The sequence below is a fragment of the Molothrus aeneus genome, chromosome 15, assembly GCF_037042795.1.
Source record: "Molothrus aeneus isolate 106 chromosome 15, BPBGC_Maene_1.0, whole genome shotgun sequence".
NCBI classification, from domain to species: domain Eukaryota; kingdom Metazoa; phylum Chordata; class Aves; order Passeriformes; family Icteridae; genus Molothrus; species Molothrus aeneus.
The window spans coordinates 14,400,229-14,415,399 of NC_089660.1; the positions used below are offsets into that span (position 1 = coordinate 14,400,229).

The following is a 15,171-nucleotide window of genomic DNA, read 5'->3' on the forward strand; positions in this document are numbered from 1 at the left end:
ACTTTCTTGCAGACATGCTGTGTCCTGCTGAACAAGGAGGAATTCTCTGGTATATTTTATTGCACAAACATGACATTTTACATTTGGGAGAGGGGAGTTTGACCAGAGAAGATGCTGGAGCAGTCCAGCACAGCAGGACACCCACACTGAGGCTGAAGACAGGCTGCAGCCCTGCCAGCTGCTGTGCTATTTCCTCCCAGAGGGTCAGATAAGAGTCCAATCTGATAGCAATGACATGTGGTTCTCTCTTCATAAAACAGGGCTGGGAATGGGCTTAGGCTCTTGAACAAAGCCCAAACCTTCCAGGTCTTCCACCACTTGTCATTCCCAGTTACACAACTGGGAAATGTGGGTGCCTTTTTGTGTTTCATGCGGAAAGGGAGTACACTTCACATCTGCCAAATAACTAAAACTGAGAGACTTCCATGTAAGGCAGAACTCCTTCAAACAAAAAGGAAGAAAACACACTAAACTCTGACCACAATTTTCTCTGTCTTGAGGAAATTATGGCTGAAGTTCCAAAATTTAAAAGGAGTTGATAGCTAAGTACTTGTTTGTTTAAGCCTTCAGCATTTATTAGGCAGCCCAGATCCCTGTGGAGCCACAAGCTGAACCATACCACCTCAAACCTCCTTGCTCTTGGAGCAAAAATTTGGGGGGAAAAAGCAGCTTCAGTGCCATGACCCCCATCAGCCTGCCCAGGGGTGGCTTGGGGACAGAGCCACACCTGTCACAGCAGCCAGCCATGGAGGGCTCCAGGACACAGGGACAGACACGAGCCCCACTCAGCTGCAGCTGTCTGCCTGCACTGGAGCAGCTCTCCCTGCAGCTGTCTGCCTGCACTGGTGTAGCTCTCTGCAGCTGTCTGCCTGCATTCTTGCAGCTCTCCCTGCAGCTGTCTGCCTGCACTGGTGCTGCTCTCCCTGCAGCTGTCTGCCTGCATTGGTGCAGCTCTCCCTGCAGCTGTCTGCCTGCACTGGTGCAGCTCTCTGCAGCTGTCTGCCTGCACTGGTGCTGCTCTCCCTGCAGCTGTCTGCCTGCATTGGTGCTGCTCTCCCTGCAGCTGTCTGCCTGCATTCTTGCAGCTCTCCCTGCAGCTGTCTGCCTGCACTGGTGCAGCTCTCTGCAGCTGTCTGCCTGCACTGGTGCTGCTCTCCCTGCAGCTGTCTGCCTGCACTGGAGCAGCTCTCTGCAGCTGTCTGCCTGCACTGGTGCTGCTCTCTGCAGCTGTCTGCCTGCACTGGAGCAGCTCTCTGCAGCTGTCTGCCTGCACTGGTGCTGGGCTTTGGCCAGACAGAGTCACCACAGACAGTGGGACACTCCAGGAAAAGGGCCCCTAATCACTAACAGGGACTGTTAGAGCTCAGAACTCTCAGATACCATCTACAGGACACCACAGGGTCCCCTAAGGTAAAACAGATCTTAGCCTTCTCTTCCAAATACATCAAACCAGAAATAGTTCCTAGCTTTATTTTATTACTATTTATTTTGAGAGTGATTTTTTTTTTCAGTGATACAAACTGCTTGCAGCTTTTTCCCATGGAAGCAAACTATTTTAAAGCACTTGCTCCTGCCCTCTGTCTGCCATGGGTTACTGGGTATTTTAGTAAAGACCTATTTTCAGTAGTGGAAGCCACTAATAATTTTTTTTTTAGGTTTCAGAACAAAGAAGTGAGGGCATTGTTGAGGCTTTTTAGGATCTTTGGCAAATAGGAATATATTTCCTGGGTTTTTTTTTGGTTTTTTTTGGGTTTTTTTGGTTTTTTTTTTTGGTGTGTAAGTGCTACATATTTCTGCTTCTGCTAAAATCAGACAGGAGGAGGAAAAGTCACAGCAAACAACAAAACCAAATAAAGCAGCAGGCAAAACACCAAAGCATTGGAAGCACTCAGGGCATGTTTGGTGCAGCCCAATTGTTCCTCTGTGCATGTTTGGACCCCTCTTCATGCAGAGGCACAGAGGGCAGAGAGGCTGAGGACAGATCTCTTTGGAGGGATGAGATTCTGTGCTTGAGGACTATGCTAGGAGTATGAGCAAAGCAGTGATGGGCTGAAGGAGATCTGTAACAGAAGTGAACAGGGAAAGGAAGGGAAGGGAAAACTCTCTGAATTTTGCCCCACATTCCTACACCACAAAGCTGAAGAGAAAACACAATATTTGTATCAATGGCTGGAGACAGACCATGCTACAGCCAAAAGGGCAGAGATGAGGAAAACACAAAAAGGGCAAGAACCAGGGTGACTGATCTAATGCACATCCTTCTCTTTTGATGTCCCTATGGATGTTTCTTTTTGAAGGGAAGGAGATCCTGCAGAACTGCAAGGAGGAGCTGTAAACCACACAAGTCCCTGCAGGTAAAACAGCCCCAGACTCCTCAGAGCTGGCTGGGTTTGGGTACATGATTGTCCTGGAGGAATTACATGTTTATAATTCAGCTTCAGGATTAAAATAACCAGTGGGCCAGAGGAAAAATAAGACATCAGCAGACAATTAAAGCCATCAGGATCTGCTACACAGCACCAGGATTGGTTTGGTTATTTAAATACAGGCAACAAATATTTAAAATATTGATTTTAAGAATGGTGGGGAAACCTGGTGATGATGGGTTCAGGTTTGAAGCTTTTTTAAGGCATTCAGCTGTTTCCCTCCTCTCAGTCTTTTTTAACTTGCATTTACTACTTCATGGAATCCATTTGTAATTCCATATTGTTTTAAAGTTAATAGATAGAAAAGAACTAGGAAGGAGGTTTTTGTGTGAGCGTGGGCTGCTTTTTGGTGTGGTTTTTTTTTATTTTTTTAAATGAAAGTGAAATGGGGCTGGAGTGTGGGAAATTCCTTCCTCAGCAGTCACTTAACAAATTGGCCATTTTTCATCTACTCTGAGTCGGGGGAAAGACTGTCAAAGAATGTTAAAAGAAAACACTGCAAAATCTTATTAATTGAAGAAAGATTTTTGGCCTTCATTTTTCCAACCAATGAAAGCAAAATTCATGCATCATAATTTGGGATATTGTTCCCTAAAAAGGCTATAACAAGTAAAACCAGGCAGACAGCAGATAGAGCAGGAACACACTAAGGTATGGAAAAAACCAAAGCCTGGATACTGTGACTCTGTCAATAGTCAAAAATTTCAACACATTCATTTTTAATTTGTATTTCATTTAGGAACATAAGATTTATTATCATGATTTAACCATTACTCAACTAAGCCAAGGGGGACCCCAACTATTTCTTACAGAACAACAGACAGACACACTCTTGGATCTTCTTCCCTGCATTCAGACTGTTTTCTGTATTACAGCATCCATTTGTTCTATAAATGCAGAATTTACTGAAGCATCACTGCACTGTTACCAGCATTGTGGCATCCAAGAGCACAGGGGTGATGAGGGATTCAGGCTCCCTGCTTGGCAGGGGAGAAAAGCAGGAATCTGAGTAACTGAGCTGGGCACCTCTAAGCTCAGGTTACTGCAAACATCCCAGGCTGTCAGGGCAGAAACAGCTCCAGTGCCAGACAGACCACTCCTGACTGAACATGGGGGTTAACTACAGCTGAGAAATCCCATTTGTACATAGAACCACAACTCTTGCATAATCACACTGATAAAAATGGACAGTCTGGATTTGTTCAGCCACAAAACCCAGCCAGTCAACCTTCCAAAGAAATTTCTGTTTTCCATACAAGCGTTGGTGAGGAAAAAAAGGCAAATAAAAGCTCACTCTGTCTGCCTACTACTTGTTAACAACAGAACTAAGGATAATATTTGGGTACAACATAAAGAGATATCACCTACATTTTCTGTCCTGCTAGATACAGCCTGGCTGTGGATGTTTGTGCCCTTTGAGAGCTCACTGTCCCCCAGACTACTTCAGAGGAAAACTCCTTCCCTGGACTGTACACCCTGCCTTTCTTTGCCCAAAGAAATAGATCAAATCCATACACCTGGCAAAGCTGGAGCACACAGAGCTTGGTAGCTCAACATTTAGCACCAGAGAGAGGCAGGTACCTCAAAACACAGTTCTGAGCACAGGAATAAGCACTCCTGACCCCTGGAGTGAACTGCTTTCTCTGTGAACTCTTGGCCTTCATACTCTCCCATACTGAACTCATCTGCACCTACCTTTTTTTGTTGTCTTTAATAGATACTGCCATAGCAGTGTCAGATATTCCTTCAAAAAGGAATATTCCTGCCATAGCAGTGTCAGATATTCTTTCAGTATAGGACCTTCAAAAAGGTTCATCTCAAGAGAATATACCTAGAGATGCCCTGGGTGTCACAGGAGACTTCAGTCAAACTCTTTGGCCAGCAGCTCCCTCTCTTTCAGGTCAGACACACAAACCATTCCAAGGTGTGCTGTCATGACTTCCCTCTGTGCTTCCATGGCATTTCCTACACTTTTGTTCAGTCAGCTGAGCAATTTCACATGATTCCCCATTTCTTGTTTGGATTCAACTCATAAGGACCCCCAAAACCATTGCTCAGGTTAGCTTGGCTTGTGTGTGCTTTTGTTTGGCTGATGGCTTCAACTCTTCCAGCCATTTTATGCTGCTCCCTGTCCTGCTCTGAGGCCAGGGGCAGCTCTGAGGGACATTTCAGCCCAGCCAGCTGCACTGCAGTCAGTCCTGCCAGGTGACTGAGCAGGTTTGATGAAATATCCCTCTCCAAAATGGAGGTAAAGCAGGTTAAGGCAATTTTGGTATCACAGTTCACCAAACTCTTCCTATTTTAGGCAACATGAACTATTGTAACCCTTCATATTCTAATTTAAGCAACACCTATTTTTGCAACCTTTTCCACCTATGATTCATATTGTATTTTCTGGAAGTATTTCCTTATTTTCTTCAAGAATTAATTTTTTTTTTCAATTGCAACCAAGCTTATTGCCTGCACTATGATAGCACATTTTCTGTGGCTGTATATTACCCACATAGCAACATTGAGCTCTGGTATTTGACAAACTCCTGCTAATCAGCAGAGGCACAGCACAGACAACATTCAGATTAAAAAAAAACCACAAAAACAAAAAACAAAAAAACCAAAACAAAAAAACAAAGCCAAAAATCAACAAAACAAAACCCACTGGAAGTTGAGTAAAAATTTTTCTAAAGTATCACATGAGTTCCCTAGCCATTATCCAGATGGCCATTGGAGAAGAAATCCCAATTAAGCTCTGTCCTACCTTGATTGTCTGGGAAAAAAAAAAAAGATTCTGCAATAATCCTGTGGAGAGGAAAGTGCATTTACATATATGCTGGATTAGGTTCCTTACTGGATATGTCTTTCCTTGGCTGGTCAAATCCATTTCCTGTTGTAAATGTAAAGACTCTGCCTCCTTGCATTGAGTTCTGCTAGAAACCACCCAAGAGTAGCTGACATAAATAGTGCACAAGTAAGCACAATGGGCTCAACATCCTACAAGCAAAACTCTTTACTCTGCTAAGCTGAATTTTTTTTAGGTTTTGGCAGAAATATCATTTTAGAGACCCAATAAATGTACATTTGAGTCATAAGGCTTTTCTCAGCTGAAGATTTACCATGGGCCTCCTTTGTATCAGCCACAAAAGTATTTTAAGAGTTTGGAAATTCTAGAAGATTTCCTCCTGCCTCACTCAGCCACTCAAGCTTGATCCTCATTAAATCCCCTGACATGTAATATATTCCAGCATACAAGAAGCCCTTCATTGCTTCTCCAAGCTCAGGAGGCAATAACCCCGTTTCAAAGGCTGGAGCAGGAACTCCTGCAGGTGTTTCCTCACCCTCCATGCTGAGCCAGGAGGGCTGGGCTGTGTCAATGAGTCCATGCAATGCTCCAGAAGGCCTTGAGCAAAACCATTTTTAGATTCCACTTAGGAGAGTCTCTGCTCTCTGTCTTAGGTTGGAAATGGGTAGGTGTATTCTATTCCTATTGTGGAGCATTCTCTCCTGTTCATGGGGCAGATTTTTCTTTCTCTCTCCCCCAGCCAATCCTCCCTCCAGGAGATCTCTGCTGTCCATGGCCACTGAGTATCCCTGCAGGGCTGATCCAATTCCATCATCCCATGGGGAGATGCTCCGCCCAGGGGAGGAGCCGAGCATTCCTACCTGGATCCAATCTGAGCTTTGGGACAGCACAGCAGCCTTTGCCCAGTGCATTGCCAGAGGAGCAGCTTTCTGCTGCCCTGCATTGCCAGAGGGAGCCCAGGCCCATCTCCAGCAGCCCTGGAGCTGCAGAGGAAAACTCCCCCCTTGTGCAGGTTCCCTGCTGCAGCAGAGCCACAGCTGGCACTGCAGGAGGGCTGAGCCCCCATGGGATGGGGCTGTGCCACCCCCTGACACACAGGGGACAGGGCCTGCTCTCACTCTGGCAATGTTGTTTTGTATTACTGCATTTTTAAAAAAAATTTTCTTCCCTAGTAAAGAACTGTTATTCCTGCTCCTGTATCTTTGCCTGAGAGCCCCTTAATTTCAAAATTATAATAGTTTGGAGGGAGTGGGTTTACATTTTCCATTTCAGGGGAGGCTCCTGCCTTCCTGAGCAGACACCTGGCTTTTCAAACCCAGACACTCTTGCAGAAGGTTTAGGAGGGAATTTATCTGCAATGCAAGACATTTCTGACTCCATTTCATCCCATTTCTGACTCCATCTCCAAGCCCTGTGACCACAGACCCAGCAGCTGCCCCTGCTCCCTGACCTGGCTCACACTGGAGACAACACCTGAGCCTGCAGCCTCTTACAGAGCCTTTGCTCACCCACCTGTGAAATGGAGATCAGGAATTTAGCAGGCTCACTGTATTTAACACATGCAGAGCCCTGAGACCTCAAGCCAAGGTGGGTATCAGGCTCAGCTCAGTACTGAAAATGTGCACACTGAAGTAGACACTTCTCTGATCCCTTAAATACTGTTTTTTAATGTATTTTACAATGAGGCATCAGTCTTTTGTCTCAGAAAAGTGGCCATGTTTGTGAGCACATATATTGCAATATTAGTAACATTAACATTTTTTCCAGGAAGATATTCAGATTGTTCAGAAGGGGACTAGATTTTCAATTAATTATATGCTCATGCACTAAATAAACATTATTTAGTTTGGACCCTTCCCTTCAGGCACTCCTCATGGATTCTTGTTCTGTGTTTCTTACCTGTGTAATTAGGAGGGCAGAGACACACATAGTTGTTGATCCCATCCACACATGTAGAGTTATTCTCACAGTCATTATCTTCACAGTCATCTGGGTTTATTTCACACCTCTCCCCCTCATACCCAAGAGGACAAGAGCAGCTTTGGAGAAAGAAAAACAAAAAAAAATGTTAGCATGGATCTAAAGGGACAGGAGGTTTGAGGTATAAAACTGAAATTAAAACATAAAAGTCAGTTGGAGCCAAATTCACTGCTGCTGTGAGGCATAGAGCAATTTAACCCCAAGTGTTTGGTGAAAGATGCAGTCTGATGGCTCCTGGGGTCATGTAATTATTTACAGGAGACAAAACTCATCCTCAGGAGCCAGCCTCTGCCATGCTCCCTTTGCTGCTTTATTGGGAACTCTGGCCCTTAGCTGGAGTAAGCAACTCCAGGGCAGGAGAGTAAACATTCATCACAATACTCAAATCCTTGGCCTCCCTGTTGATGTTTTTGTGAGAATGTGGACATCTGCCTGCTGAGGACTGCACAGTCCCAGGACAGCTTGGCAGCTCTCAGATACCTCAGCCTCTTCTAAGAACAGCAGCTTGAGTTGAGTTTACAGACATGAGCATTTTCTTCTCATTACTGCTTTGTCACTTGTCCAAATAAGAAATGTTTTGGAATGATTGCTTTTACAAGTGCTGTAAGATTTCAGCTCCCTCAATATCTATTTGGAGAAGAGCTGATGATGCCCAGATAATTCAACTAAAACACAGAGCATGGCACAGCCAGTAATGGCTCTGTGAGGATGTGGACACTAGTGAAGAATAATTGCACTAGACATTTTATCTCACAGGAGTGTGATGTATGGTCCCTAGAGGGAAGATAGAAAACTAAATGGCTGAAGAATGGCTTGATTTTTTTTTTCAATCTCCATTTCCTCTCTACATCTAGAAGCTACAGTTACAAACAGAACCTTTATATTTTAAACTATCTGTAAGTGATGAAGAGGTGGAGGGCAGAGTTTCCAAAAGGAGATTCTAAAAACAGGAGTTAAGTGCTCCAGTAATATCAGGGGCTTCTGAGAAGCCAGCAATGATATGTGAAATGTCAGTTTTGAAGTGCCAGCATTGCTGTTCAGTAGTCACAGAAAGGGCTGTTTGGAGCCCCAGTCCAAACTACACATTCACTCTGCTGTTCATTTCCTTTCTTATGCAGGCTCTGGTGGCAGAAAAGAAACTGAGCAAATAAAAAGCACTGCTGATTGATGAGGATGAAAACCAGAAAGCACTACAGCAGTCACACTAATTGCCATGCACTGCTTTTGGAAACCAGGAGGATTTCCAAGGCAGACGTGGCTGCAGGGTGCTGTTTCCAGCTCTGACAGGCAAAGAGAGCCTGAGGTGGTTATCCTGCTTTATGCAGGAGATGGGGGAAGCCCTGGGGAAAAAGGAGCTCTTCAGGATCCATGAAAAAAGCTGAAGGATTTTCCCTTCCCTTCCTGCTGTGTGCCACAGCCTGAGCAGAGTGCAGAGTCCCAAGGGAGGGATGGCACAAAGCTCTGCATCCACCTCAGGAGTCCCAGGCTGGATCATCAGGGCTGGGTTAGATTCCTCATGATGTGCAATCTCAGAAAGGAGTCATAAAGAGGAGGAAAAATGGGAAGGGAATGTGTCTTGAGCCACCACAACAGGAAGATCTCCCAGATGGGTACAGAAGAGGGACACTGGTCACATTCAGAGTTATCTTCATTCTGCAGGGACCATCCACAGGTTATGAGGGTTAGAAAACCTTCACCATGAATAACCAAAACCAAACTGCTCCAGTAAATTCAATTTAGGGCACAATAAATCAATAAGGAATATTTTCTTTTCCTGTCTCAAGCTCATTATTGCTAATAAAACATGTCCTCTTGCTGACCCAGAGCCAGAGGATCACAGGAGGCAGAAAGAAGAGCTGGCGCACACCATCTTTTGTGGCAATGCAAGTGTCAGGGAGGGGGTTAAAGATATCTAATTAAATATAGTGATACATTCATCATGTCTTGATTTTTGATTACAAAACCCCATTTTCAGGGGTTTGTAACTCGGTCATACAAATATGCTCCAGGCTGCAACTTGGAAGACAAGGTCTCAGTTTGGGAACAGAAATTTTTGTCTCCATGTAAAGAAAAGCAACAAGAGTGGCTTTGTGCTGGTGATTTTTTATGTGAATATAACACCATTTTCCTTGCACAAAAGGATTGGGACAGCTTGGGTGTATGCAATTAAAAATGACATTATTAAACACTATCACAGTAATGGTTCACAGTGGAGATACCATTAGTAACAATTCATTTGGGATTGTTAACATAAATTGCTCAGTATTAGGACACATTCCATACTCAGGGAAATGTCAGAATAATTGATGACATTTGGCTACTGGTCCTTATGTAGTATAGGGAGTCTTTACATTATTGCTTACGTACAGTTCTTTATTTTGATTTGCATTCAAATGTCCCAGATATGAGGCCTGAAATGAAAAGATAAAACATACAACTTGGGACCTGGATTGAACCACATGTTGAAAGAATTGCAGTTTGGGACTGTTTGTATGTACTATCCAAAAAAAAGCTAAGAAGAATAATGAAGTCTGCTGAGTGACTGGAAGGTCATCAAACTTGGGTTCCAGCTGACCGAGGGAGAAAATGAATTCCAGAGACAATGATGAAAACTTTGCAGTGACTCAGTAGCGAAGCAGTGTGAGACAGCATTTCATTTGCATGTTGGAAACAATGGAGCCATGCAGGAAACAACTGTGTTTTAATAAAAGTCCAAATTCCCTATTCCTCCTGTTCAGGAATTGATGTTGTGTTTTCCTATAAAGAATTACATAACATCCCATTATCCTCATGAAGTTTCAAGGGAACACAAATGGCAACACTTTGGGGTAAACTTTTGGACCCAAAGCATTTTGTAAGTTTTTTTTCAAGCTGGCAATTTTTAAATTTTGCTGTACTAGATTTTTTAAATAAACTCTAATGAAACAATTTAGCATCTGTTTATTAAAATAGATATCCATACAGTGTGTCAAGTTTCAAAAACGCTTTTAAATAGATATAGTAAATTCTTTCAGGAATATTACATGGTAAAGATGCCTTTTATGTCTAGATCCCAATGGAGTAGCCTGAAAGTCTGGAAGTGCAATGTTTTTCCTTGAACTAGGCAGAATTAACACTAGGCAGTTAATCAGTTCCAGGATTTTACATTTATGAGGGCACTTACAGTTTGTGGAAAATGCTAAAAAAAGCGATCTGGGAACCGGAGGGGGTTTTATATGGAGAAAAGTTAAAATAACCCAGAGCCTTTGTGTCCCAGCACCGCAGGTTAGCAGGGATCAGCTGCTGCCTGTGACAGCTCTGCTCCTGCCAAAGCCTCTCCTCCACATGTGCTGAACCACCAGGACATGTCTCACTGGCCATCTCTCTCATCAGCCTTAATAAGTGACTTTTTGGGCAACCTTCTGTCACATCAAGCACAGATTAGATTAGAATCAGCAATTCAAAGGGAGGAAGAATGTCACCATCATATTTTCTGAAAAATCCCCTTGTCCAGGATTCTCCTCCTGGGTAGCTGAGAAGCCTCAGAGAAAAGGGAAAACAATATTATCTCATTTCCTTCTCCTGTGCTTTGCTGCTTTGGAATGTGGTTTGGAGATTGTTTATCCAAAAGGTGGCTGTTTGATTGGTTTCATGTGAATTGTTTTAACTTAATGACCAATCACAGTCAGGCTGTGTTGGGAATCTGGAAGGAGTCATGAGTTTTTCATTATTTTCTTTTAGCCCTCTGTCTGTATCCATTCTCTATTCTTTAGTGTAGTTTTAGTATAGCATTCTTTAATATAATATGATATCATAAAATAATAAATTAGCCTTCTAAGAACATGGAGTCAGATTCATCATTTCCTTCCAACAATGGGGACCCCAGAAAATACCACAAAAGAACTTAACATTTCCACTCCTCTGAGCCACACCATCTCACCTATCTATTCCTCAACACAGAGGTCACCCCTACTTGAAGGAAGAGAATATGAAAATGACTCAGGATTGAAAAAGTGCAAGCGTAAAAGAGGAAGGAGTAACTGCAGCTGAACCTTTGCCCTTGGCTGTCCCACCAGGATCTGCCATTCCAGCGAACCTGAGTGCCTCAGCCCCTGCTGCTGACAGCCCTTGTGGGCACCAGGCACAGTGGGGGTGCTGGGCTGGAATCTCAGTCATAACTAAGAGCTTCCTGTCTTTGGGGGGAACATCAGCACCTTAGCATTATTTCAAATGGTAATTTTCTTGTCTAAGGCCACAGAAACTTGAGAGTTAAAACAGCTTGGCATTTCACAGGGAGAGAACTTTGGCTTAAGTTTCCTTTTTACAAGAGTAAAGATTTGACAAGTTTGGCAGCAGGGCTTGTGTAGGAATATATTTCCCTAGGGAAGAGAATATACAGAAGATATAATTTCTTTTACAGGCCACACAACAAAAAAAAATCCAAGGAGGCCTCTCATGAAAATGTTTCTGACATCCGCTTCCTCACAGCACATAACACAGGGCAGTGTTTTCCCATCCTGGTGAACACAATTTATATCCACATAACTCTGACTGCTGCCATCCACTGGAGAGATTTCCCACCAAAAAACCCCAACCAACCAAGTTCAATCCTGAAAGGTTTCTGTATCTTCCTTGTCACTGACTGCTCCATCTCCACACCACATTTCCCGAAGCCATGCTAAAGCTCCACAGCCCTGCCGAGCCACAGAGCTTATGGACTGACTGAATTAAAAACAAGGAGAAAATGGAGCAATGCACATGCTGAACATTCAATTTCATGCAGCAGGGTTTTGATGAGATATGGTTTTATGTGTCTTTTATTAGACCAACTGAAACTATATAAATAACTATAAAAAGCAGAATCCTTCCCTATAAAGCCTCGAATGTTGTTCAGCAACAAAACTACCCCTGCAGTTTTATAAAGGATCTCAAAAACAATGCTCATTTGGAACTGAGGCAAAGCCTCAGAAATTGTAAAATTCATTCAATTCAGGAGAGAAATGCAGAAGTAGCTCTCAATTCAGGTCATTCAAAACTCTTTATCTGCTGCCACAGAACGAAACAAAAATGCTAAAGAAAAACCCGATCCAAAATATATGTGGAAGGCTCTCATTCTAGTATTATGGATATTATAAAATGTTTTACTACTGCATTTTTAGTATCAGCTATATTTTTGAAAAATGGGTACTGAGTGACAAACTCCAGATATTCTAATGTGGTGCAGTTTTACATTGGCATAAGCTGGAAAAAGCTATTTACATGAGTGACCAGAAAGGAAAATGGACTGAAGTCCACCAGACCATTAAGCAGAAACTGAACGTGAACTTTTACTCCAAAAATTGCTGGACCTGTTAAAATCTGAATCAAGAGGAGGTAGATCAGACCAGAGGAGTGGTTTCACCAGAATCTATGGAGTCTGCTGAGCAGCAGGACCACGTGGACACACTGTGACCTGCTGAGCCTCCCCCTCCTCTCCCAACACCATCACCCTGCTGACACATCTTGGCTCAGGAGACTCCTCTGCCCTGCTCAGGGGCTGCCACAGGTGCTCCAGGCGAGCCTTGAGCTGCCCCTGATGGAGATGGGGCCATGCCTGCTCCTGTTCTCCATGCTGGAAACTCCTGCTGCTGTTCATTACAGAGCCTACAGTGTCTCTTCACCCCCATCCACCTGTGCTTTTCCACTGTAACATCAGCAGTGTCCTCTCTCCTGTCATGTGCTGCATCTGCTTCTGGAAGCAAGGAATTCATGAGGGTGGGCACAGAGAGAAGCACTGGGGCATTTCTTCTGTTTACTGCTTCTTCTTTTGCAAGAAACAGCACAAACATGGAGGAGCAAATCTATGAGAATTCTAGAAGCTCTTTTTAAAAAAGAAACTATCAATTTGAATGACAACGAATGACCAAAGCCTCAAACTTGTATTTTCTTAGCTGTGAAGTAGTGCCTGCAGCAGTGCAGATCTCCCATCTCCTATCTCATTAAAATTTCTGGACTTCTCTCAGAGCATCCCCACCTATGCTACATTTTTGTAATATGGGCAAACTGAAATCCACAACATCCAGCTGCAGAGGTTATTCTCTTGCAGGCACAATGCTTAAGATGTGGCAATCTCCCCGTGCTTTTTAATTGTTTCTTTAAAGCCTGTTTGTCTGCAAGATTCTTCAGTATGAAAACATTTTGGATCTGGCTGTCAAGCAACAGATGCTCCCTTTACAAATACAAAAACAGCTTAGATGTGAGCCTGAAATGCCCCAAGGAAAATTAGGATACAGATAACACAATGCAGAACATAGAGACTGCTCAAAAGCTCTTAAATGTATATTGCATTATGAGGAAATAAGGAGGCCTGTTTCACAGGAAATGATGTGTCACACCAAGGAAACCAAAGCAATAGTTTAGTATGGCAAATGGAAATGCCACATACAGCAGTTTCTATAAAGGAGCCATTACAGTTCATTAATGCAAAGCAGAAACACATTAAATTTTATCATCTCATTTTAAATGAACTTTGTGCTACTACCTGAATCCATCTTTATTTGCTTCTGTGAGGTGGCAGGTCCCTCCATTCTGACATGGATTCTGAATGCAGGAATTAATGGGCACACTGCAGTCTTGACCCTATTTGGGAAAATTCAAAAGAAACAATGTTAGTAAGGCTCATGTTATCAGTGTCTCTTGTTCCTTCACTCTGCTTGTGGCACCATGTACAAGAGGTCTGTGGTCTTCAGACCCACAACATCCCTTAATGTTCTTTATTGATGATCAGATTTATTCATGACTTCAGTGAGAATTTGCCAGGGCAGCTGCTTTGTCCAATGGGACTGGTGGGCATCTCAGTATTACTCAGGTTCAAGACTGTAATGAACTCTTTCACTGGAGTGTTTTAAGGAAACAGCTGGTTTCACCATCATTCCAACACACTTTAATGTTAGTTACAATGAAGAGAATGACTCAGGACCAAAGGTAAGCAGAAGGCCACACACAGTGAGCACAAGCCCACATGGAGTCAGCACTCACCAAGTGCACTCACCAGGCTCTCAGTTAAACCCTGCAGCAGCACAGGCTGCTCGTTACCAGAGTCAGAACCACAGGGGAGAGGCCCTTTGTGTGCTCAGAGCTGAGCTTGAATTTCTGCACACAACACACCAAGAGTTCATCATTGACTCTGTTCCCTTCTTTAAGATTTCCCTAGAATACACCTCAGTTCTGACTGAACCTCACCAGCCTGAGACACCTCCACTGCTACTGACTTTTTACTGACCCTTCAAGGCATAAACATATTTCTCTGTTCGTTATATTCTGCTGATAAGGACAAGCTATTTGTAAAACTGGCAAATACATTCAAGAGCTTGGTTTTGCTTTTCAGTTGCTGACACAGTGGGGTGGAGTAAAGCCACCCAAAAGCCTCAATCCTCAAAGGATCTGAGCAATCACAAGAAGTTCAAGAGATCACTCTGCTCTTCCTGCTGAAGGTCCTGCTAGCAGTGGACCTCTGCCAGCTCATCTGCGGGAAAGCTGGTAGATTACTTCAGACAAGAGGAGAAAAATATCTTGGGAGATACAAGAATTCAGTTCAGGTAGCTGTTTTTTTGGTCTTAATTTGTCTCTAGAAGACTTATCTTGAAATTGGTGCATTTTTAAGCCTAACCAAGGCATAAAAAACCCAAAACAGCTTAGCATAAAAACCCCAAAACAGCTTATGAGTGTGAACTTTAGTAAAGGGTTCAATTGATCTGGTCTGTCCACTGCTGGTGCTTGGCTCTTGCTCACACATCCTATGGGTCAGTCCTCCAAATACCACTGAAATCTTCAGTACTTTGCAGCAGGCAGGACATGTGGCCATCATGTGGAGAGCAGAGAAGTCATTGTGAAGAAGTGAGGCACACTGATTATCACAGAATCACTAGGCTGGAAAAGAGCTACAGGATGGAACCCAGCCTTTGGCTGATCCCACCGTGACAACAAGACCAGAGCACCAAGTGCCACACC

The 15,171-nt window shown here is 43.5% G+C and overlaps 1 protein-coding gene across 2 annotated transcripts in view; it reads right to left on the minus strand.

Moving 5' to 3' along the window:
• The window catches only part of SLIT3 (slit guidance ligand 3), a 491,996-nt gene that overhangs the window by 46,716 nt on the left and 430,109 nt on the right, over positions 1-15,171 (minus strand). For both annotated transcript variants that reach the window (XM_066559986.1, XM_066559985.1), the window contains 2 exons: positions 13,703-13,800; positions 7,123-7,262 (listed from right to left, as the gene is read on the minus strand). In XM_066559986.1, the coding sequence (XP_066416083.1) occupies positions 7,123-7,262; positions 13,703-13,800 (238 nt within the window). The remainder of the gene's footprint in view (positions 1-7,122; positions 7,263-13,702; positions 13,801-15,171) is intronic.